We start from the raw sequence: 22,055 nt of genomic DNA, 5'->3' as shown, positions 1-22,055 counted from the left end.
TCTATGGTATTGACTTTTCCTTTCTGAAGAAATCCCTCTAGGCTTTTGGCCCAATAAATTTGGGGTGTGTACATATGTGTGGGTGGTTTCCAGTTTTGGAGCTGATGATTTTGTAGATGTGTTCACGTGCTTATGTGTTTACATACGTATGTGGGGAGAGAATTAGTCCTTTGACAACTGACGAGATTCTGTATGAAGGGTGGTTACTGGGGAGATAAAGAACAAAATCTCAGGATGGGGAAAAGTAGCATCTATTCCTTCCGAGCCTTATGGTCTCATCTTCTTCCCTGAGTTACCCCCTAGGGTAGTCAGAGGAGCTCTAATTTTGGAATCAGATTATCTTGGTTTTAACCTTAGCTAAAGTTATTCTTTGTAACCTTGTCTTTTCTTCTTGGTGGGTCTCAGTTTCTTCATCTGTAAAATGTGAGAGTTTGATTTAGTGAGGTTTGGGGAGGCATGTGTCGAAGCAAACAAAGGGAAATGGGGGAGCAGGGAGAAATCATAGGAAGTTAAAAGAGAAATATGCAGGTGAGGCAGGGGATGGTTGTGGGCGAAAGAGATTTGTTTCTTGTTCCAGCTCTGCTATTGGCTCTATAGCCTTGAGAAAGTCAAAAAGTTATGGAATCTTAGAAGTAGAAGGGACCTTGGAGGTCAGCCCCTCCATTTATCTCTACATTTTAATTTTTTTTTTGTTTTTATAATACCTTCATTTCAAAAGACATCTCTTGTCCCTCCTCATGTTCCTCCCCATATCTCACCCAGGGAACCTCCCTCTATTACAAAGAAAAGAGGGAGAAAACAGTTTGTTTCAAAAGAGTAATGGATTAAAACCTGAATAGAATATGTGATGGCTCACACATATGATTCACCACCTCTGTAAAGAAGGAAGAAAGATACATTTTACCATGTTTCATCTCATCCTTGAATAAGTAGATTTTTCCTCCTTTCATTTAACCCTTTGGAATCCAGCTTCCAACTTCATCACCCTACTGAAACTTCTCTCCAAAGTCACCCACAATATCTTAATGACCAAATCTGATGGTCTTTTCCCCTAAGTTTTTAATCCTTTTCAACCTGTGAGTAGAATTTGATGTGGTGGATCACCTTCCCTTCCCAGACACTCTGGGTTTTTGTCATACCACTCCCTCCTGGTTCTCTTTCTACCTGTCTGATCATCTCTTCTGCTACTTCATCATCCATATCAAAACTCCTACCTATGGGAGCTCCTTAAAATTCTATCTGGGGCCCTCTTTTCTTCCTCCTCCACATTCTTTATCAGGAAACTCATTAGATCCCATGGATGTAATTATAATCTTTATGCTGATGACTCACAGATATATATATATATCACACCCCAGAGCTTCAATTCTATATCACCAATTGCCTCATGGACATCTCAGACTGAATGACCTGGAAGCATCTTAAATTCATCTTATTCAAAACTGAATTAATGATCTTTCATTTCTTCCAAATTCCCCTGTTTTTCTTGAGGATGCTATCATCCTCCTAGTCACCCAAGCTCACAATCTAGATATTATCCCACTTTTCCCACCCTTTCTCACCTCACATATCCAATCCATTGTTGAATTTGCCATTTCTACCTCCACAACATGGCTCATATCCGACACCCACTCCCACAGCTACTACTTTAGTTCAGATCCTCATCACCCCCTTATATTACAGCATCAGCCTTCTCAATGTCCTTTCTGCCTCAAGTCAAATCCATCCTCCACACTGCTGCCAAAATGATTGTCCTTAAGGGCTGATCTGATCATATCAGTATCTGTTACTTCTTAATCCTATTATTGATTGCCCATTATATCTAAGACCAAATATAAACTCGGTTTAGCTCTTAAAATCCTGCACAATCTGATGATCAAGCTAAATTTCCAGCCTTTTTTTGGACCTTACTTTCCTTTCAGAACTCTGCAATTCAGTCTACCTGGTCCTTTTTATTTTTTTTAAACAATGCACTTGGTCCCTGGCCTTTGCACTGGACATCCCCCATGCCCTTTCTCTTGATCTCTACCTCTCTTCCTACTATCTTCTGCATGGTCTTTCCTGATCCTACCACCTGCCAGTGTCCTCCCTTCCAGACTACCTTGTTGTACAGTCATGTCTGATTCTTCATGATCCCATTTAGAATTTTCTTGGCAAGGATTCTGGAATGGTTTGCCATTACCTTCTCCAACTCATTTTACAGGAAACTGAGGGAAACAGGATTAAATAACTTGCCCAGGGTCAAACAGCTAGTAAATGTTTAAAGCTGGATTTGAACTCAGGACTTCCCGACTCCAGGCCTAGAGCTTTTTCCACTGTACCCCCTAGTTGCCCATTTAACTATTTTACATTTAAATTTATATACTTGTACTTGTTACCTTTCCCATTACAATTTAAGATCCTTGGGAGTAGGAATTGTTTCATTTTTGGCCCTTGTACGTCAAGGATCTGGCATAATACCTGGCCCATAGCAGGTATTTCATAAATACTCTCTAATTAATTGATAGATTTCTTCCCTGGAACAAAACCAGGTTATTACAATTACACAGCAGGTCAGGTAAGTGGCAGTGGATAGAGCACAGCCCTGGAGTCAGGAGGACCTGAGTTCAAATCCAGCCTCAGACATTTACTAGTTTTGTGACCCTGGGCAAGTCACTTAATCCAGATTGCCTTCCCTTCTCCCCCCCAAAATTATATACCATTTAGTTTACCAGCTACCTCACTTAACAGAGGAAGAATCTGAGATTGAGGGAGTTGAAATTACCTGCTCCCAGTCATATTGAAAAAAGACATTTTTAAAGGTAAACTGTCATAGGAGTTAGAGCTGGAAAGGGTTCCCTCATTGTATATACAAGGAAACTGAGGACCAGGGAGAAAAAAGGACTTTTCTTTTACATAGGGTATGAGAAGAGTAAATCCTTTCTGTCCTTGTTCCTCTATTTGTACAATAAGGAGGCTGAACCAGATGGCACCCAGCTCGGCCTTTTTGTCCCAGCATGATTTATTTTCCTGGTTACAACTGGTTCTAAAGGATGTGTTCATGGCTGGGTTGTGACTATAACCACAGCAAAATCTCTTGAGTCTGAGTCTTGACTTCTCCTCTGAAATCCTTCCCCACCTCTACTCCTAGATATCCCCTTTGTGACTTCCAGAGTAGGCGAGAGAAGCTGGGGAGGGGGGGTCAGTTTGGGTGCTTGCTCCTTATCTCTTCACCGCCCCCAACTTCATTTCTTCTCTTTTCACTCATTCAGAGCACAGAAAACAGGGATCATAGGATTTAATTCTAGATGGGACCTTACAGATAAGGAAAGTGAGTCCCAGAAAGGTTGTGACTTTTCTAAGGTCACACAGTCATGGAGTCAGAATTTGAACTTGTTTTCTGATTCCAAATACAGTCCTCTAGCCACTATATAGACATTTCTCCACACTTAGCTCCTCAAGGGCAAGAAAGGTACAGATGACTTTGACTTTGGTTGGGGTGGGGCAAGGAAAGGAGGGTGACCCTTCCAAGCAGAGAAGGGCATTAAGGGAAGGTTATCTTATCAGAGAGAGAGAAGCAAACAAAGGGACCCAGCCCCAGTCTCTCTCTCTCCCTCTCTCTCATTCTCTCTCTCTCTTTCTCTTTCTTTCTCTCTCTCTTTTTGTCATACATACATAGACACAAACACACACTCATCAGTGACACACACAGATTGGCATACAACCCCACCCAGTCAGGTCACATGTTATACCAACATGCAAGATGTCTCATCCTTCACCTCCCTCAGGCCCTGCTCTGCCCTCTCTCTCCCCTCAACTCCTTCTTCTCTAAGGGGCGATAACCCTTTGTCCTCCCTGGGAAAGGAGGAGACAGGCCCAGGGGAGGTGCCTCTATATCTGGGGTATCGGAAGCCTTGATAACAGTTCTCTTCTGGAACAGCATGTACCCCAACATCACCTTTTGTCCACCAGGCTTTACAGGTGGGAGGGACTGCCAGGTCCCTCTTTGTCCCTCAGGAGGGCCCCCAGGGGGCAGAGAGATAGGTAGAACCTTGAAATTCCTAAAGAGGAAATTATTTCAAATTCTATCTTTTTTTTGGTCCATCCTCCACACAAGAGCCCAGGTCAGACCACCAAGAATCCACTTATCAGTGACTTCCAATGGCTCCCTCTGCTTCTAGGAACAAAAGCAGACTCCACTCTTGGGTATTTCAAGCTCTTCACACCTTGGTGCCAGCCTCCCTTTAGGAGTTCCATCTACCCTGCTTCCCTTCTCACTTCTGGGGTCTAGCCCAACTGGCTTTCTTACTCTTTCTTCCATGGGATCCTCTATCTCTGTGTCTTTGCTTGGGTCAGTCCTCATTTCAGAAGGGCCTTTGCCTCTTCCCTTCTCCCTCTTAGACTCTTGTTTCCTTCCAAACTCATTTCAGTTTATCAGCTGCTTCAGATACGGAGACAATGGTCTGTTCTACAGAAAGCCTTTCCCAACTGGCTGAGCTGCTCCTGCCTGCCTCGCCACCCTCCCTAGCTTGTGGGCATCTAGTTTTTGCTACACATTTTGCATAAACTCACAGAGGTCCACATCTCCTCTTAGAGAATATAGTTCCTTTTGTCTCTGTATCTTTTGTGCTTAGCCTAGTGCCGAGCACACAGAAGAGGAGAGGACAGGAAGCGAGAATGGTGTTTACCATGTGCCAGGTGCTTTGCTAAGCACTTGGACACTTGCAATCTTGTTTGAATGCATAATAATCACCCTAAGGTCCACTAGCTACCCTCAGAGTGCCATATAAATGCTAGCTATTATTATCACGGATGCTAGGTGGTGCAATGGGTAAAGTGCTGGAAAGACCTGAGTTCAAATATGACCTTAGATGCTTCCTAAACTGTGTGACGATGGGCAAGTCAATGAACCTTGTTGGTCTCAGTTTCCTCATCAGTCAAATGAACTGGAGAAGAAAATGGCAAACCACTCCAGTGTCTCTGCCAAGAAAACCCCAGTGGGGTCACAAAGAGGTGGATGGAAGTGCAATGACTGGACAAGTAAAAGCTTTGCAAAATTACTTGATGAATGTTATCTCACTGGAGATTAGATATCTAAAGATTATCTTAATTGGAGATGATCAGAAGGAAGGATCTAGCCTTAGGAGGGGATTAGGGAGAGGGGAAAGGGGAAAGGGAAGCATTTATATAGGGTCTACTAAGGGCCAGGTGCTATGCTAAGTATTTTATAGATAATATCTCATTTGATTCTTACAGCAACCCTGGGAGGGAGGAGCTGCTATTATCTCCATCTTATAGGTAAGGAAACTGAGTCACAGAGCAGTTAAGTGACTTGCTCAGAGTCACACAGTAAGTATCTGAGGCCTGGTGAGATGCTTTTCGTCACCTAGCAGCTGCATATAAGCAGCAAAAAAGAACTGGAGAAGAAATACCAGACAAATGCAACCAAGGTTAGGAGTTTTTTTGGCTGCTATGTCACACTATCATTCATGAAGAGCTGACATTGGATTGCACTGGATTGGATTGGATTCTGTGTGTTCTATGTATATGTAGCTTGTCTTGTGAACCACTGCCCCATCTATGGGTGGTCCTGCTTGCTCAGTATCCTAGATACTGGTGGCACCATGCACTGGGCATTCTGTGTGCTGGTGACCCATCTGCTCGTTGTACCATGTGATAAGCTTGCTATATCTTGGTGGTGCCACACACTATGTGATGGGCTGCCAGTCTATGTCTATGCCAACCTATGGTCAGACATTATTTGTCTTGGGACCAGGGCCAGCTTCTTCCTGGTGACTCCACTATTCCTGTGGCTTTCTCTTAACTTTCTTTAGTTAAAAAAAAAAAATCCCTTTTAGAGAATTTCTGCTTGGTCTCAGCTTAATTTAGGGAGAAAGGACTTGGTCCAAAAGGGGATGAGAAGAGTAGAGGTCGGGTCACAGGAAAGGTCAAAGTAGGGGAGCAGTTGGTCCAGTTTTGGAGATCAGAGGTGGGGGCACAGTGTGGCAAAGTGGATGAAGAAGAGGGTGGGAGAGCCCTTAAAGGAAGAGGAAAGTCAGCTATTGTGGGGGTCCTGGTCTCTCCCACTCCGTGACTGTCCTGGCTTCCTCTCCTCTAACCCCTCTGGAAGTTCTGTCCCAGACCAACTCCTGGCTGTCGTCCCAAGGAACCAATAATCAGCGTCAGTCCTTACACCCTTATCTCCAGGTTCCCTTAGGGGCTGGTCTTGTTCTCCCTGTACCCTCCCCCCCACCTATATCAAGAGCTGTCAAGGTCGAGGGTACATTTGTCTGCCCAGTTCAGTCCCCCAAAGAAGGCCCTGGAGCAGCCATGGGGAAGTCAGTGAGTGTGGGGAACCCTGGACCTGGGACCTATTCTATGCAGGGAAGCAAATCTGTGATTTCTGTCCTGGGACCAGGGGAGAGGGTGGCTGAGGGTACCATCCTGGAGAACCAAGGTCTTGTTCTAGACCCAGAGGAGGCTGTGGTCCTGGTCTGGGTGTGAGAGAGACAGGGAAACTGGAAACCTTGTCCTATATCTAAGAGAAAGGATAGCTGAGGGCCCCACCTTAGTCCAGGGGAGGAATATGGAGACTGGAGATCTTCTTTTAGGTCCAGGATAGGAGCTGAGGGTCCCATCCTGGGTATAGGGGAGGAGGAGACTGGGTGGGTCCAGAAGTAGCTGAGGTTTTCATCCTGGATCTAGGGGAAAGAGGGTAAGCAAGGTCCTACTGGGAATCCAGGGGAAGCTGTGGCTGTGGCGGGGATCCTGGCTGGGGGTGAGGGGTGGCTTCTGTCCCCTCTCTTCTCCACTGTTCTCCCTCCACCAGGACAATTATGAAATGTACTCAGTGGAACTGGGCCGGAAGGGCCCTGGGGGAGACATGGAAGCTAAGCTTCAGAAGAAGAAGAAGAAAGGTGGAGGGGGGAAGAAGGAGAGGCTGGAGAACATGAAGAAGGAGATGGAGATTGTGAGTGGGGGATGGGCAGGAAGGTGTAGCTGGGATTGGGGAGGGATGCAGGTTTGGGGAGGTTGCTGAGCTCCTTTGTCTGGTTACAGAATGATCACCAGCTATCAGTGGAAGAACTGGAGAAGAAATACCAGACAAATGCAACCAAGGTGAGGAGACGGGAACAGAAACATGGGGAAAGAGACAGAAACAAGACACAGAGGCAGATTGAGGAGGGAGAGATAAAGGCAGAGAGAGACAGAGAGAGACTGAAAGAGGGAGAAAGAGCCAGAGAGGGGAGAGAAATAAAGACAGAGAAAGAGAGATAGAGAGTAAGAGATAGAGAGAGGCTGAAAAAGAGAGTAAAAGAAAGGGAGGAAGAGGAGGGAGAAAGAAACAAAGATACAGAGAGAGACAGAAACAGAGAAAGATAGACAAGGGAGAGACAGAGACAGGCAGAAATAGAGACAGGTGGGGGAGAGAGAGAGACAGAGGCAGAGACAGAAAGAGAAGGAAAGATAGAGATGAGAAATAGACACAGAGCTAGAATCTCAGTTTAGCACTGAAAGGGTCTCCTGCAGCTGTCTAGTCCACCCCAAGCCCAGGCACGAGCCTCTCCTACAACATCCCAGACCACCAGGGCATCATCCAGCCTCTGCATGAAGACTTCCTGAGCTGGGAAACTCATTGTGCCCTGTTCCTCTTCAGGACGACTCTTTCATTGTTGGAGTTTTTTCTCTCCTGACCATCAGCCCAGCTAACTGGTCTTTTTGAGACTCCTACTGGTTGTTCCTGGTTCTTCCCTCTGGGGCCAAGCTGAGCAGGGCTAACCTGTAGCCTGCCCGCCTTTAGGTGCTTAGAGATGGTGCTCATGTCTTGTCCCTAGAGTTTTCTCTTCTTCAAACAATCCCCACCTGACCAGAGATTGAAGCCCTTCCCCATCCTAGCCACTCTCAGGCTTGTCTCAGTCTTCTTAGAATTGGCCCTAATAAGCCAGATATGGTCTGATGTACAGAAGAGAAGGAGACAGAGACATAATAGAGACAGCCTGTAGATAAAAGCAGGGAAATGGATTAAGGAGAAGCAAACCTGCAAAGACAGAGACTGGTGACCTGGGGGGCAGAGAGGGTGACAGCACACCTTTGGGTAGTTTGGGAGGAGGTCCTGGGTGAGGTTGTCCAGCTTTGAGCCTTTCTTCCCTGCATTCCCTCCAGGGTCTCTCCACCCGCTTGGCAGCTGAGATTCTGCTCCGAGATGGGCTCAATGCCTTGCGCCCCCCCAAAGGCACCCCCGAGTATGTGAAGTTTGCCAGGCAGTTGGCAGGGGGGCTCCAGTGCCTCATGTGGGTGGCTGCAGCCATCTGTCTCATTGCTTTTGGCATCCAGGCTGGAGAGGGGGACCTCACCACAGATGATAATGTGAGCCCACTCGGGAATTCCCAAGCAGTTGCTGTCCAAGGAGAGGGTGGGGAGGCTAGAACATCGTGTGTCCAGCATGTTCTAGACTGTAATGTGTCCTGAGCGAGGGAAGGAGGGATGAAGGGGGAACAGTGGGCTGATGACTTCCCTCTTCTAAGACTAACCACCCCCTGTCCCTCCTCCCCAGCTCTATCTAGCTCTTGCTCTCATTGCTGTTGTCGTGGTTACCGGCTGTTTTGGTTACTACCAGGAGTTTAAAAGCACAAACATCATCGCCAGCTTTAAAAACCTCGTGCCACAGGTCCGGGATGCCTCAAGATGGGAAGGGATTGGAGGTGGGAAGGATGTAGCAGGGAAAGGGGAAAGAGGCCTGGATTGAGGAGGCTGGAGAGGACTGAGGTTGAATGAATGAAAGAAAAAACATTTGTTAAATACCTACTGTGTGCCCAGCACTGTTCAAGGTGCTGAATATAAAAAAGAGCGAGAGAGAGACCCTGATCTCAAGGAACTTGTATACTAGTGGTGGAAAACAGGACAGTACAAGGTGGGGAGGGGCTGGGGAAGGGAGCTGTGGTCTGGGGAGTCACAGGGCTGGTGAAGGAGCCAGAGAGGCAGCTCATTCTCTTTTCAGTAGTTTGGCTTGATTACTGTTCCCAGAGCAAGAGGCAGAAGGGAAGGGGAGAAAAAGCATTTATAAAGCACCTACTATGTGCCAGGCTTTACAGATAACGATCTCATTTGTGACTCACAACAATCCTGTGAGCTAAGTGCTGTTATGATTCCCATTTTACAGGGAAGAAAACCGAGGCAAACAAGGTTAAGTGACTTGCTCAGCACTACACAGGTAGTTAGTGTTGTAGGCTGAATTTGAACTCAGGTCTTTCTGACTCCAGATCCAGCACTCTATCCACTGTGGTACCACCTAAAGTTGGGGTGGTAGGAGGTGGAATAGATATAGGTAGGCCTGGTGTTCTGTTGGATGGAGGGCCTCACTCTACAGAGTGGGTCAGGTGAATTGGTGCATATTCACCCACCCATCAGGACAGCCCAGCATAGAGTGGGTAGATTAATTCCTCCTAAGACTTGGCCCAGGTCTTGATGCTGGGGGTAGTAACCCCTGGTAAGAAGAGGGTATTCAGTAGCAGGGCAGGTGACCAGATTCCAGGTAGACTCTGGTTTCATTGAGGATCCCTGTATAGGGCCCTATCAATTCTGCCTATTTCTAGCTAAGGGTTGTGATCTTCAGACAAGTGACTTTTCCATCTGTCAAATGGGCAGAGAACCAGTACCAATATTTCCTTCCATGTGAATTTTCACTTCTCAGTACTTGCTTTGTCTATGTTCTCAGTAATGGTGGAGGGAGAAGGTAGAGAACCTGACCTTTCTCCCAAAATGGCAATTTCTTCCACAGGGTTGGTCAACTCACTAACCTGTTGTCTCAAGAGTGTTTTGGGGGGTATTCAGAGATGATGGGACAGGCCTGGGGTCATGAATCTCATATGTTTCAGAGGAAAGAGTTGAATCTGAGTCTTCATGGAAGGATAGGATCATACACTCAGACCTGGAAGGGACCTTGGAGACCATCTTAGTCCACCTCCCTTATTTGACAAATGAAGAAACTGAGGCCCAGTGACTTGGTCACATAGGTAGTAAGAGTCAAAGGCAGGGTCCTTTGACTCCACCTTTAATAAGAATATTTTACAAATACATTTAATTACAATTTAAATACATTAAATAAATTTAAAAATACATTTTCATAACGTTTTAACAAAATACTTTTCCTATCAAAGAAATGACAATTCTGTCAGGTTGCAGTCAAAGAATATTATAGTTGAGGAAACTCATAGTCCTACAGCTAGGAAATATCAGACCTGAACCTTGGGCAAGTCACTTAAACCTCCTTGGGCCTCAGTTTCCTCATCTGTGAAATGAGGGGGTTGGATGAAAAGACTTTTGAGGTCCCTTCCTCAGGCCAGAGCTCTTCTTGCTAAGTTGGCTACCATTTAGGCTAACTGGCTCTCCCCATCTCTCCATTCCCCTCCCTTATCCCCCTTCCCCCACTTCCCCGCCTCTCAGCAAGCCACCGTGATCAGAGAAGGGGACAAGTTCCAGATCAACGCTGACCAGCTGGTAGTGGGAGACCTGGTGGAGATCAAGGGAGGTGACCGTGTGCCGGCAGACATCCGCGTCTTGGCTGCACAGGGCTGCAAAGTAGACAACTCTTCACTGACTGGAGAGTCAGAGCCACAAACACGTTCACCAGAGTGCACACATGAGAGCCCCCTGGAAACACGAAACATAGCTTTCTTCTCCACCATGTGCCTGGAGGGTCAGTATCCCCAGCCCAGAAGAGTCACCCATCCCTGACTCTTGCATCCCCTATGTGGCCAACCCCAGGCTCCGTCCCCATTGCCCAAGTCACTCTGGTCCTGATCTCTCCCCTCCCCCACCGTCACCATATCCCCCTCTGTTTCCCCCTAACAGGCACAGCGCAGGGCTTGGTAGTAAATACTGGAGACAGGACCATCATTGGGCGCATTGCATCGCTGGCCTCGGGTGTGGAGAATGAGAAGACCCCGATTGCCATAGAGATCGAGCACTTTGTGGACATCATCGCAGGGCTCGCCATCCTCTTTGGGGGCACCTTCTTCATTGTGGCCATGTGCATTGGCTACACCTTCCTTCGGGCTATGGTCTTCTTCATGGCCATTGTGGTGGCTTATGTGCCTGAAGGACTGCTGGCTACTGTCACGGTGAGCCTGAAGCGGGGCTCCTCCAAGAGTCATGATGAACCTGGGACACAGGTCACTGTTGGCCAGAGTCATTGCTGGTTGAAAGTGGACTCTGAGAGGTTACCAACTAGCCACATTGGTCCAGATGGACCACAAAGGGAGCAAGGGGAGGTCCCTGGATGTCTGGGTCCTAGGCAGGGAAGGGGAGGGACAGGGTTGGCAGCCTGAAATCCATGTCCCCTTCTTTGTCCCCAAGGTGTGTCTGTCCCTGACAGCTAAACGTCTAGCTCGGAAGAACTGTGTGGTCAAGAACTTGGAGGCTGTGGAGACACTGGGTTCTACTTCTGTGATCTGCTCAGACAAGACAGGAACTCTCACTCAGAACCGCATGACTGTATCACATTTATGGTTTGATAACCACGTGCACACAGCTGACACAACTGAGGATCAGTCAGGTAAAGGAGGAGTGGGTGGGCCATCTGGGCAACAGGGAGAGGAGGCCTGGGGAATAGAGAACCTAATCTCAGTTCTGGCTTCAGCACTAACTACATACCTATTGATGTCACTTTCTGCCTTCCTGGTCCTCATTTTGAAGATAGACAGATGATACATACATACATACAAAGATGGATAGACAGAAAGATGGATGGATGGATGGATGGGTGGATGGGTAAACAGATGGATACATACATATATACATATATCTAAAGATGGATGGATGGATTGATACAGATAAAGCATTAAGTATATGCCAGGCACTGTGTGAAGCATGACAACACTGAATGCTAATTGCTAGCATTTATAGGACACTTCAAGGTTTGTAAAAATGCCTTACAAGTACTATCTCATTGGATCCTCTCAACCCTAGGAGGTAAGCAGTATTATCACCCCATTTTACAGATGGAGAAACTGAGTCAGAAAAAAGTCAAATGATTTGCTCAGGATTAAACAGCTAGTCAGTGCCTGCTCGGGGCAGAATTTGAATCCAGGTCTTCCTGTTTCTAAGGCCAGCATTCTTTTCCCTATACCACATGGGACACCCTTCCTCTTTAAGGAAGACTGTCCCTGTCCTGGAAGAGATTACATTGTAATGGGGAAGACAACATGTAAAGGGAAGCTGGAAAGGGGGGAATGTGGCTACAAGCCCAGCACACGGTTTAGAGCTGGAGGCTTAGTTCTTGACAAAATAAAATTAATAATAAACAAATAATACTAAATAATAAATAAAACTTGCTAGCAGAACCCAGGCTGATTCCAGGGGCAGGGACAAGGTGAGGGTGACATGGTTTTGTTGTTTTTCCTTGTCCTTTGTTGTTGAAGAGGACCAATGACATCAGGTGGGTGATGTATTAGGACTGGTGACCAGGATGGGCAAATTCTTCCAAATGAAAGGCTTGGTCCTTTCTGGTTCTTAGGCTGAGATCTGATTATCTTGCCCTCAGTTCCCTCATTTCTAAATATGGTTGGGTGACCCATTAGGGTGCCTTTCCCAGGCACCAACCTGTATCCCTCCTACCCACTCTGCCCCTCCCCCCCCAGGACAAACCTTTGACCAGTCTTCAGAGACATGGCGGGCTCTGTGCCAGGTATTGACTCTCTGTAACCGTGCAGCCTTCAAGTCCGGCCAGGATGCAGTGCCAGTACCAAAGGTGGGACCTGGGGTCTTGGGAGAGGTTTGGGAGGAAGAGACCAACACTTCCAGGTTTGGGGGGAATGGCAGGATTGGGGGCCCTGCCTTATATCACCGCCTTTATCTGTCCCTCTCTCCCCAGCGCATTGTGATAGGAGATGCCTCAGAGACTGCCCTCCTCAAATTCTCCGAGCTGACCCTGGGCAATGCCATGGGCTACCGGGATCGTTTCCCCAAGGTCTGCGAGATCCCTTTCAACTCCACCAACAAGTTCCAGGTGCGGCCCTGAAACCTATCTATGCCTACTTCCTTCCCCAGAGTCAGTCAATCAATCCCCTTCCCAAAGCTTGTTAGATTCTCTGTGCCAGCCTTCCCAGAGGGGTCCACTGCAAAGAGAGTAAAGTGCCCTGAGTTTGGGAGCCAGGAGGGACTGACCCCAGGAAAAAGACTTCCCTTCTTGGGCCTGAACTTGTTCATCTGCAAAATGGAGACCACAAGACTTGTCACTTCTTTGGAGGAAAGTACTTTTACAAACTTCAGAACAGTTATAGAGATGAGAATTAGGAGTCTCATCAGCTCATTCCCTGAAATGGCCAAGCCAGAGTCTCTCCCCCCACCATCAATTCTTTGAGTCAGTATGGCATACTGGCTAAAATGACTGATGTGAGATCAAGAAGGCCTGATTCAAATCCCACCTCAGACACTTAGCAGCTGTATGATTATGGGTGAGTCTGGTTGCCTCAGTTTCCTTCTCTGTAAAATGATGAGGGCTGAACTTAATGATCTCTAAGATTCCTCCCAGCCCTCATGATTTCATCCCAAGATCTGTGTGCCCATGTGTATTGAGTGGGGGAATGATCTGGTGACTTGAGGGGACTCCACTGGTCAAGAAACCTTTCATCTAACCCCTGGATCTCCCCTTGCCCCCATGTGAGCAGACATTTTGTCTGTTCTGTCCAGCATTTACAAAGTATTTATTGTGACCTCCAAACCTACCTTAACCTTTTTCTCTGTGATTCCAGTCATAGTCCCAAGACTCCCCTCTACCCCAGGTCCTGCAGAAGCAGAGTCTCTGGGTCCAAATCTCTTTGGGATCTGTACAAGTAATTTCATCTCTGGCATCATGAGCTCAGGGAGTCAGAGGGGGTGAACTCAAAAGCCCCTTCCAACTCTAAGCCTCTGCCCTGCCTCCCCTCCCCTGCCAGTTGTCCATCCATGAGCTGGAGGATCCAAGAGACAGGCGCCACGTGCTGGTGATGAAGGGGGCCCCTGAGCGGATCCTGGAGAGATGCAGCTCCATCCTCATCAAAGGCCAGGAGCTGCCACTGGACGAGCAGTGGCGTGAGGCTTTCCAGACCGCCTACTTGGCCCTGGGGGGGCTGGGCGAGCGGGTCCTTGGTAAGCAGGGCTTGGGAAGGGGGCAGTGGGGACGGAGCCTGGGGACCAGAGCTCAGGGCTGGGTCTGGCAGAAGCCTTCCTCCCCTCTGAGCCTCAGTTTCCTCATCTATAAAATGGGAGATTTCCAGGGTTTGACCCACAATCTGACAACGTGGTCCTGGAGACCAGGGACCCTTCGTTAGGGGGAGCCCCAAGCAGGACCAACTTCATGCTCCCAGGCAGGGTTCTAATGCACTTTGTGTCTACAGGATTCTGTCACCTCTACCTGAGCGAGAAGGACTTCCCTCGAGGTTTTGCCTTCAACTCTGAGGATATTAACTTTCCAAGCAGTGGACTCTGCTTTGCTGGGCTCGTGTCTATGATCGATCCTCCACGGGCCACAGTGCCTGATGCTGTGCTCAAGTGTCGGACAGCAGGCATCAGGGTACCAAATGTGGGGCAGGGGTCAGGGGTGATATGTCAGGGAGGGGATGGCTTTAGGATCCAGGATGGGAGAGTGGGACAAAGGGACCACAGGAGACAGCTGTGCTAGGACTGGGGAATCGGGAGACCTGGGCTTGAATTTTACCTTTGCCCCCTCTCTGTGCTTGCCCTCAGGCAAGTCACCAAACCTCCCCAAGTCTCAGTTTCTTCATCTAGAAAAAGGGTGAGTTATTTAAATCCTATGATATAAATCCTATCCATTTGCTTTGAACCTCAGTATCTTGAGCCAGCTAAGTGACACAGTGGATAGAGCAGTGAGTTTGTAGTCAGGAGGACTCAGCTTCCTGAGTTACAATTCAGCCTCAGACACTTACTATCCGTGTGACCCTGGGCAAGTCACTCAATCCTGCTTGCCTCAGTTTCCTCATATGTAAAATGAGCTGGAGAAAGAAATGGGAAACCACCCCAGTGTTCTGCCAAGAAAACCTCAAATGGGGTCATGGAGAATCTGACATGACTGAAAGAACTGAACATCATGAACATCCTTATCAGTAAAGTGGGGCCTGATAGGTGAAGGTAGAAAGTATTTAACAAAGAGAGGGAGATGACCTTGGATTCAGAAAGACCTGGGTTCAGGTCCTGCCTTTGACCCATACTGGCTGTGAGACCCTAGGTAAGTCACTTAACCACATTGAGAGCTCCTTATATTGACAAATCATGGGTCTGGACTGAAAAACAGTCATTGAGATGGTAACTCTATTTCAATAGTGTCACTGGGAAGAAACATAGGGGAAGGAACTGGACTTGCGATTGATTAGTTCCTTCTCTGACCAGAGGATTGAGTGCTTATGTGATTTATTTATGGTTACACAGCTGATAATAAATCTTTTGGAATGAGTGAGTCTCTACTTTCTATTTAGGAGACTTTGGGCAAGTCCCTTTAGTTCTATGTACCTCAGTTTCCTTATCTGTAAAAATGAGAGAACTGGACTCATAGTCCCTAAGGGTCCTTTCTGCTTTACATTTATCATCTGAGATCTGTGAACTGTTCTCCCCTTTACTCTAGGTGATCATGGTGACAGGTGACCACCCTATCACTGCCAAGGCCATAGCTGCCAGCGTGGGCATCATCTCTGAGGGCAGTGAGACTGTTGAGGACATTGCTGCCAGGCTCCGAGTGCCAGTGGAGCAAGTCAATCGGCGGTGAGGCCCACCTCTCTCCCCCTTCCCCAATTCTCTCTCACACTGTCTCTCAACCCTGGAGATCTCCTCAGCCTGAGGTTCAGCCTTTTTCAATCGTGTCTGACTCTCTGAGACCCCATTTGGGGTTTTCTTGGCAAAGATACTGAAGTAGCTTGCCATTTTACAGATGAGGAAACTGAGGCAAACAGGATTAAGTGACTGGCTCAGGGTCACACAGCCAAGAAGTGTCTGAAGCCAGATTTGAATTCAGGAAGATGAGTCTGGTGCTCTATCTACTTCAACGCTCACGTGCTGGGCTAAGTACCCCGAGCCTGACCTAACTAATTACATCTTCTGTTTTCTAACACCAGGGATGCCCGTGCCTGTGTGGTGAATGGGGCCCAACTGAAGGACATGGACCCAGCGGAGCTAGTGGAGACCCTGCGCATGCACCCAGAGATGGTGTTTGCCCGGACCAGCCCCCAGCAGAAACTGGTCATTGTAGAGAGCTGCCAGCGCCTGGTATTCAAGTTTATAAGCATTTAATAAGTGTCAACTGTATACAAGGCACTGTTCTAGTATTAGGGATAAAAAGATTCCTTGACAAATTCCCTGTTTCTGTATGTGCCTTCTTGGATGATCCTTCTTAGATCATAGACAGGACTCAGCTAGAAAGGGCTTTGGAGATAGACTCAACTCTCTCATTTTACAAATGGGAAAACTGAGGCACAGAGAAGTCAAGCTATGGTTAGTCCAGAATTTGATCCCAGGTCTCCTAATTCCAAATCTAGGGGTCTTTGGGTCCTGGTCCTTGTGTGTCCCAGGTCAGGGAAGTCCTGAAAGGACATCTACATCTCCTAAATTCCATCCAGTTCTGGGACTCAGGAATCTTGGGTTTGAGTCCTACCTCTGATTCTAACTGCCCATGTAATGTTGAGAAGTCCCTTGCCTTCTGTAAGTCTCAGTTTCCCCATCCAGGGCATGAAGGTTTTAGAGTGGGGAGGTGAGAACATTCTCCATAAAGTCAGAGTCTAGGTTCCATCAATGAATAACTTGTGTGCTCAACCAAGTCGTTTCCCCTTTCTGGGACTCAGTTTTCCTGTCTGATAAATGGGAGGTTGGAAACTTAATTTCCCTTTCAGCTTTAAATTCATTGCCTCCAAGGTCCTCTCCTCTCTAAACCACACGCTTCATGTTCTCACTCCCGTGGGGCGCAATCTGAACTGTGTCAGCCGCGGTCTTGGTATCCACGGGAGGTGGGAGGGTGAGGTAAGGAAGGCGCTGGCCCTCAGCCTCCCGACCTCCTTTCGCTTGACCCCTGCAGGGCGCGATAGTGGCCGTGACCGGGGACGGAGTGAACGACTCCCCCGCCCTGAAGAAGGCGGACATTGGCGTGGCCATGGGCATCGCTGGCTCAGACGCCGCCAAAAACGCGGCCGACATGATTTTGCTGGACGACAACTTTGCCTCCATAGTGACTGGCGTGGAGCAGGGTGGGAGCCGTAGTGGGGACTGGGGGAAGGGGGGTGGTGGTGAGTGATGGAGTGTAGCATGGAGGAAGGGACCTCAGAACACGGACGGGACAGAGATGCGGAACAAGGTGCCAGGAAATGGAATTAGGGCTGAACAAGGAGGAATGAGGGTGTCTGGAGACCCAGGTGCTGGAGTGGGGTGGGCGTCTGAGCAGAGTCGGGGCCACAATTTGGGATTGGGGAAAGAGCTTGGAATTCAGCCTTCAGGGCCTGGGATTTGGGGGCGACCCCGAGAGTCAGTAGGCCCTTGGGGGGAGGGTAGGGGAAGGCGATAGAATCCAGGGATAATCTGGGACGACCTCAGTCCTACCTGGTGCGCTCCTGCGTTCTTCTCCCCTAGGGCGTCTGATCTTCGACAACCTCAAGAAGTCAATTGCTTACACGCTGACCAAGAACATCCCCGAGCTGACCCCCTATCTCATTTATATCACCGTCAGCGTCCCCCTGCCTCTGGGATGCATCACCATTCTCTTCATCGAGCTCTGCACTGACATCGTGAGACCTCGGCACAACCCTGACCTTGACCCCATCCGACCCCAACACCCTCCCTTGACCCTCACCCCAACCCTGAGACCTTACTCGGGCACCTGACTCTGGTAGTGTCCCTTTTCCCCAAGGACCCCCTTGCACATTCTTAGTGCCCCTCACCTCCCTCCCTTTTCTCCAGTTTCCCTCAGTGTCTCTTGCCTACGAGGCAGCAGAGAGTGATATCATGCACCTTCGGCCACGCAACCCTAAACGGGACCGGCTGGTGAACGAGCCCTTGGCTGCTTATTCCTACTTCCAGATAGGTGAGGGAGCCAGTGCACCACGGAGTCCCCAGTTGCTATGTTTCTCTCTCCCCCCTCCCCTCCATCTTTCAGCCTCAACTGTCTCCATGTCTTCTGTTCTAGTTATGTTTCTGAGATGTACAGAGCTTTGAGGAGGACTAACACCTCTGGTGAGCCTTGGCCAGTCTTTTAGTGGGCTGCTCATCCACAAGTGGTGTCCACTTGCCACGCAAATCTCACAAGAAAATGTGGCCACACACCATCTGGGCTAAACTAGGTTGAGAGTAATGCGGGGGGTGGGTGGGGGGGTGGCATCTCAAAACCCAGTGAGGTAGGGGGATGCCTACCCTAAGCCCCTGAAGATTTCCCCTGGAGGAATGGGCAAGTGAGAACAATTTGTTCCAGTGCCTGTGAAGTCTGCTGAGGCAGGGGCTGTGGAGCGCTTAGAGCGTGGTCAGACATTGAAGAGGCCAGCATCATCCCAATGCATCCCATTGCCACTTGTCCCGACTTTTGTCCTGTCATGGACTTTGAGGACTCTGGAAGAGTGAGGCTGATGACTTTGTGCAGCTCTGTCTCACTTAAATCTGATCCACCCATGAGTCAAGATATCCCCTGTGATGTCACTGGTCCTCTTCCAAAACGAAGGATGAACTCTATCCCCCAGTTTCTGGTCATTCATTCAACACATATTTCCTGAAGCAGGGCAGATTATTCAACTATAACATCGTGGAATCCCAGATCTTGAATTGTAAGGGATGTCCCATCCCCGGGTCCATTCCCCCTCCTTTACAGATAGGGAAACGGAGGTTCCCAGAGGTGCGATGACTTGCCCAGGGTCACTCAGATATAAATGGCAGAGATGGAATTTGAACCCATGACCTCTGCATCTCCATTGTGATCAGCTTCAACACTGACCCGGGGAAGTGCCCAGCTCCATATAGGAGACACTGATAGGACTACAGCCTCCCCAAGGAATGATGCCTGGAAAGGAATGGGCATCCAATCCTCAGGTCTGTCCCCTCTGTTCCCTGCCCCCAGGTGCCATCCAATCCTTTGCTGGCTTCACTGACTACTTCACGGCTATGGCCCAGGAGGGCTGGTTCCCCCTGCTCTGTGTGGGCCTGCGGCCCCACTGGGAGAACCACCACTTACAGGACCTACAGGACAGCTATGGCCAGGAATGGGTGAGCCCTGGTGACCCTTGAGTCCAGCCCAGGCATGAAGCAGGATGAGGGAGGGAAAGGTGGAAACTGGCTGGACCAGGCTCTGCAGCTGATTCTGGCTACCCTTTGACCTCTGACCCCTGACCCCACAGACCTTCCGCCAGCGTCTCTACCAGCAGTATACCTGTTATACGGTGTTCTTCATCAGCATCGAGATGTGTCAGATAGCAGATGTACTCATCCGAAAGACCCGTCGACTCTCTGCCTTCCAGCAGGGCTTCTTCCGGTGACCAGCCCCAGCCCCAACCCCGGGATCCCTTTCCCACTCCCATTCTCCGTCCCCCGCCACCTCCATATACACATTCCCTTAATACTATGGGTGGTAGGTAAACCGGAAAGAATGCTGGCTCTGGAGTCAAAAGACCTGGGTTCAGATTCTCCCTGGCAGGTGTAGATGTAATCTTGGTCCAAGTTTCTTCTCTCCTCTGCAAAATGAAGGCACTGGATTGGATGCCTCTAAGGGCTCAAGATCTAAGAGCCTCCAACCATTGGCTGCCCATGTAAATGCTCTGTGGTCTATGCAGTACGGTATTCTCCCCTGGATCCCAAGAGCAGCCCTTTGTGCTAACTCTGGAGAGTCAGGAAGACTTGAGTTCCAATCCCACCAGTGCCACTTACTCATGGCATGACCTTGGGCAAATCCCACCTCCTCTGGCGCATGTTCCCTTCCCCGTCTTTATCATGTTGGATTCCATGGCCTCTTACCATGCTCCTGTGGATGAAAAGCATGTGAGAAACAACATGTGCACTCACATATTAGTGGAAGAGGAGGTAGAGACCATGAGAGGGGAGAAGAGTTGCAGATTAGGGTCTTGAAGGGTATTCAAGTGACTCTCCATATCACACTAAGAATTATATTCAAGCCCCTAATTTTGAAGGCATTGTTCATATAGTGTGTGAACTTGGAGTCAAGAAGACCTGAGTTTGAATCCCACCTCAGATAGTAGCTGTAAGATCCTGAGCAACTCATTTGTCTGCCTCAGCTTCCTCATCTATAAAATGAGGATATTAACAGGCTCTACTTTCCAGGGTTGTTGTGAAGATGAAATGGTACCTGGAGGGTACTTTGTAAGCTTTAAAGGGTTATATAAACATGAGCTACCAAAGGGGAGAAAGCCGGGGTCCAGAGAAGGGAAAGAACTTGCCTGGGGTCCCAAGAAGTTACTGGCAGAATGGGGAGCAGAGCCCAGGTTTCCTAACTCCAGGAGCAATGTTCTTCCTACCACCCTACCTGCCATTCCCCTAGCCAGCAGATCTCTGACTTCCTTCCTCAGCCTATATATCCCGTATCCCTTATTCCCTTTCCAATTCCCCTACTCCTGCTCCACCTGCCAGATGCTGAGCCCCCATTGTCCCCCCAGGAACAAGATCTTGGTTATTGCCATAGTGTTCCAGGTCTGCATTGGCTGTTTTCTGTGTTACTGCCCTGGAATGCCCAACATCTTCAACTTCATGCCCATCCGGTATGGGAACAGGGGGACTGGGGACCTCTGGTGCTGCTGGGGATTCCAGGAAGTGCCCTGTCCTCTTCTGTGACACTTTCCCTTGGATTCCTCCAGGTACCAGTGGTGGCTCGTCCCAATGCCCTTTGGCCTTCTCATTTTCGTCTATGATGAGATCCGGAAGCTTGGTGTGCGCTGCTGCCCGGGAAGTAAGTTTAGCAGCAGACACCCATCTCCTAATCCCACCCAATTCTGACTTCAATATCTAATAGTGAAACTAAACTTTTCTCCCAGGGTTCTTTACCTTTCTCTCGCTCTTTTCCTCATTTGTCTCTTTCCATTTCTATCTCTCCCTCAGGTTGGTGGGACAAGGAGCTGTATTATTAATGGAAATGCCACCAAGGACCTGGCCTTCCCTGGGTCTAAAATCTCAGACCTGATTAGGGAGAAGCTTTGAGTCCTGGATGTCTGGACTCTCCAAGGGAGGGAGGAGGCCAATAAAAAGTCATGTGAGCTGGAACCTGGGCGTCCCTTGTCTCCTACTTGTACTGTACTTACACACTTTTCTGTGTGTAAGTTTCTCTGTGTTTTCTTACACACCATTCTGCATCTTGAGGCAGAATAGACTTTTACCACTATACCTGCATAGTACTATCACAAATTGTCACTTGCAGGGTAGGGAGACATTTGCTATATATATCAACAGAATCACAGAATTTTAGGATTGGGAGGGTCTAGTCGAACATGCAGCCCAAAATGGTTTGCCATTTTCTTCTCAGTTCATTTTATAGATGAGGAAACAGGCAAACAGGGTGAAGTGACTGACTCAGGGTCACACAGCTAGTGTCTGAGACCAAATCTGAACTCAGGAAGATCTCCAAAGGGGATTTTCCTATCACTGTAACAGATCCAACAAGCAGTCTTTGAAGAGTTGCCAATTAGGGAGAGCCTCATGGCTCTAGAGACAGCCCACTATGCTTTTGGACAGTCCCTCCCTCTCCCCACTCTCCACCCCCAACTCCCCAGCTAATCAAATCCTCATACTAGACTCAAAGCCCTTCCCTAACCTGGCCACCTTCCTCTGGACCCTTTCCAGTGCACCTGTATCCTTACATTGTGGTACTCAGAAGTGAAACAATCCTTGAGGAGTGGTTTGAAAGAACAGAGGACAGAGGGACTCTCGCCTCTGAATGCCTCTCTTAATGCAGGCCAACATCTGTGTGTGTGTGTGTGTGTGTGTGTGTGTGTGTGTGTGTGTGTCTGTGTGTATATTCTGGCTGTTAAAAGCACAATTTATGTTAACAACTCATATTAAGCCTTCAATCCACAAGGGTTGAACCTGTGGCCTCAAGGTCACATGTAGCCCTCTAAGTC

General features: G+C 48.5%; 1 protein-coding gene across 1 annotated transcript; it reads left to right on the top strand.

Moving 5' to 3' along the window:
• Positions 1-5,632: 5,632 nt before the first annotated feature.
• Positions 5,633-21,201, top strand: ATP4A (ATPase H+/K+ transporting subunit alpha). The gene is made up of 22 exons (XM_072616244.1): positions 5,633-6,321; positions 6,809-6,949; positions 7,039-7,098; positions 8,143-8,346; positions 8,534-8,647; positions 10,423-10,675; positions 10,831-11,099; positions 11,335-11,533; positions 12,618-12,727; positions 12,851-12,985; positions 13,914-14,106; positions 14,355-14,530; positions 15,596-15,732; positions 16,083-16,233; positions 17,036-17,204; positions 17,584-17,738; positions 17,911-18,034; positions 19,055-19,200; positions 19,332-19,465; positions 20,601-20,702; positions 20,799-20,890; positions 21,040-21,201. Exons 1-22 carry the CDS (start codon positions 6,310-6,312, stop codon positions 21,066-21,068), a joined length of 3,105 nt encoding a protein of 1,034 aa, XP_072472345.1. The 5' UTR covers positions 5,633-6,309; the 3' UTR covers positions 21,069-21,201.
• The last annotated feature ends 854 nt before the right edge of the window (positions 21,202-22,055 follow it).

This window comes from Notamacropus eugenii, chromosome 5 (assembly GCF_028372415.1).
Source record: "Notamacropus eugenii isolate mMacEug1 chromosome 5, mMacEug1.pri_v2, whole genome shotgun sequence".
In the NCBI taxonomy this organism is placed as follows: Eukaryota; Metazoa; Chordata; class Mammalia; order Diprotodontia; family Macropodidae; genus Notamacropus; species Notamacropus eugenii.
This window is presented reverse-complemented; position numbering and strand designations above follow the sequence as displayed.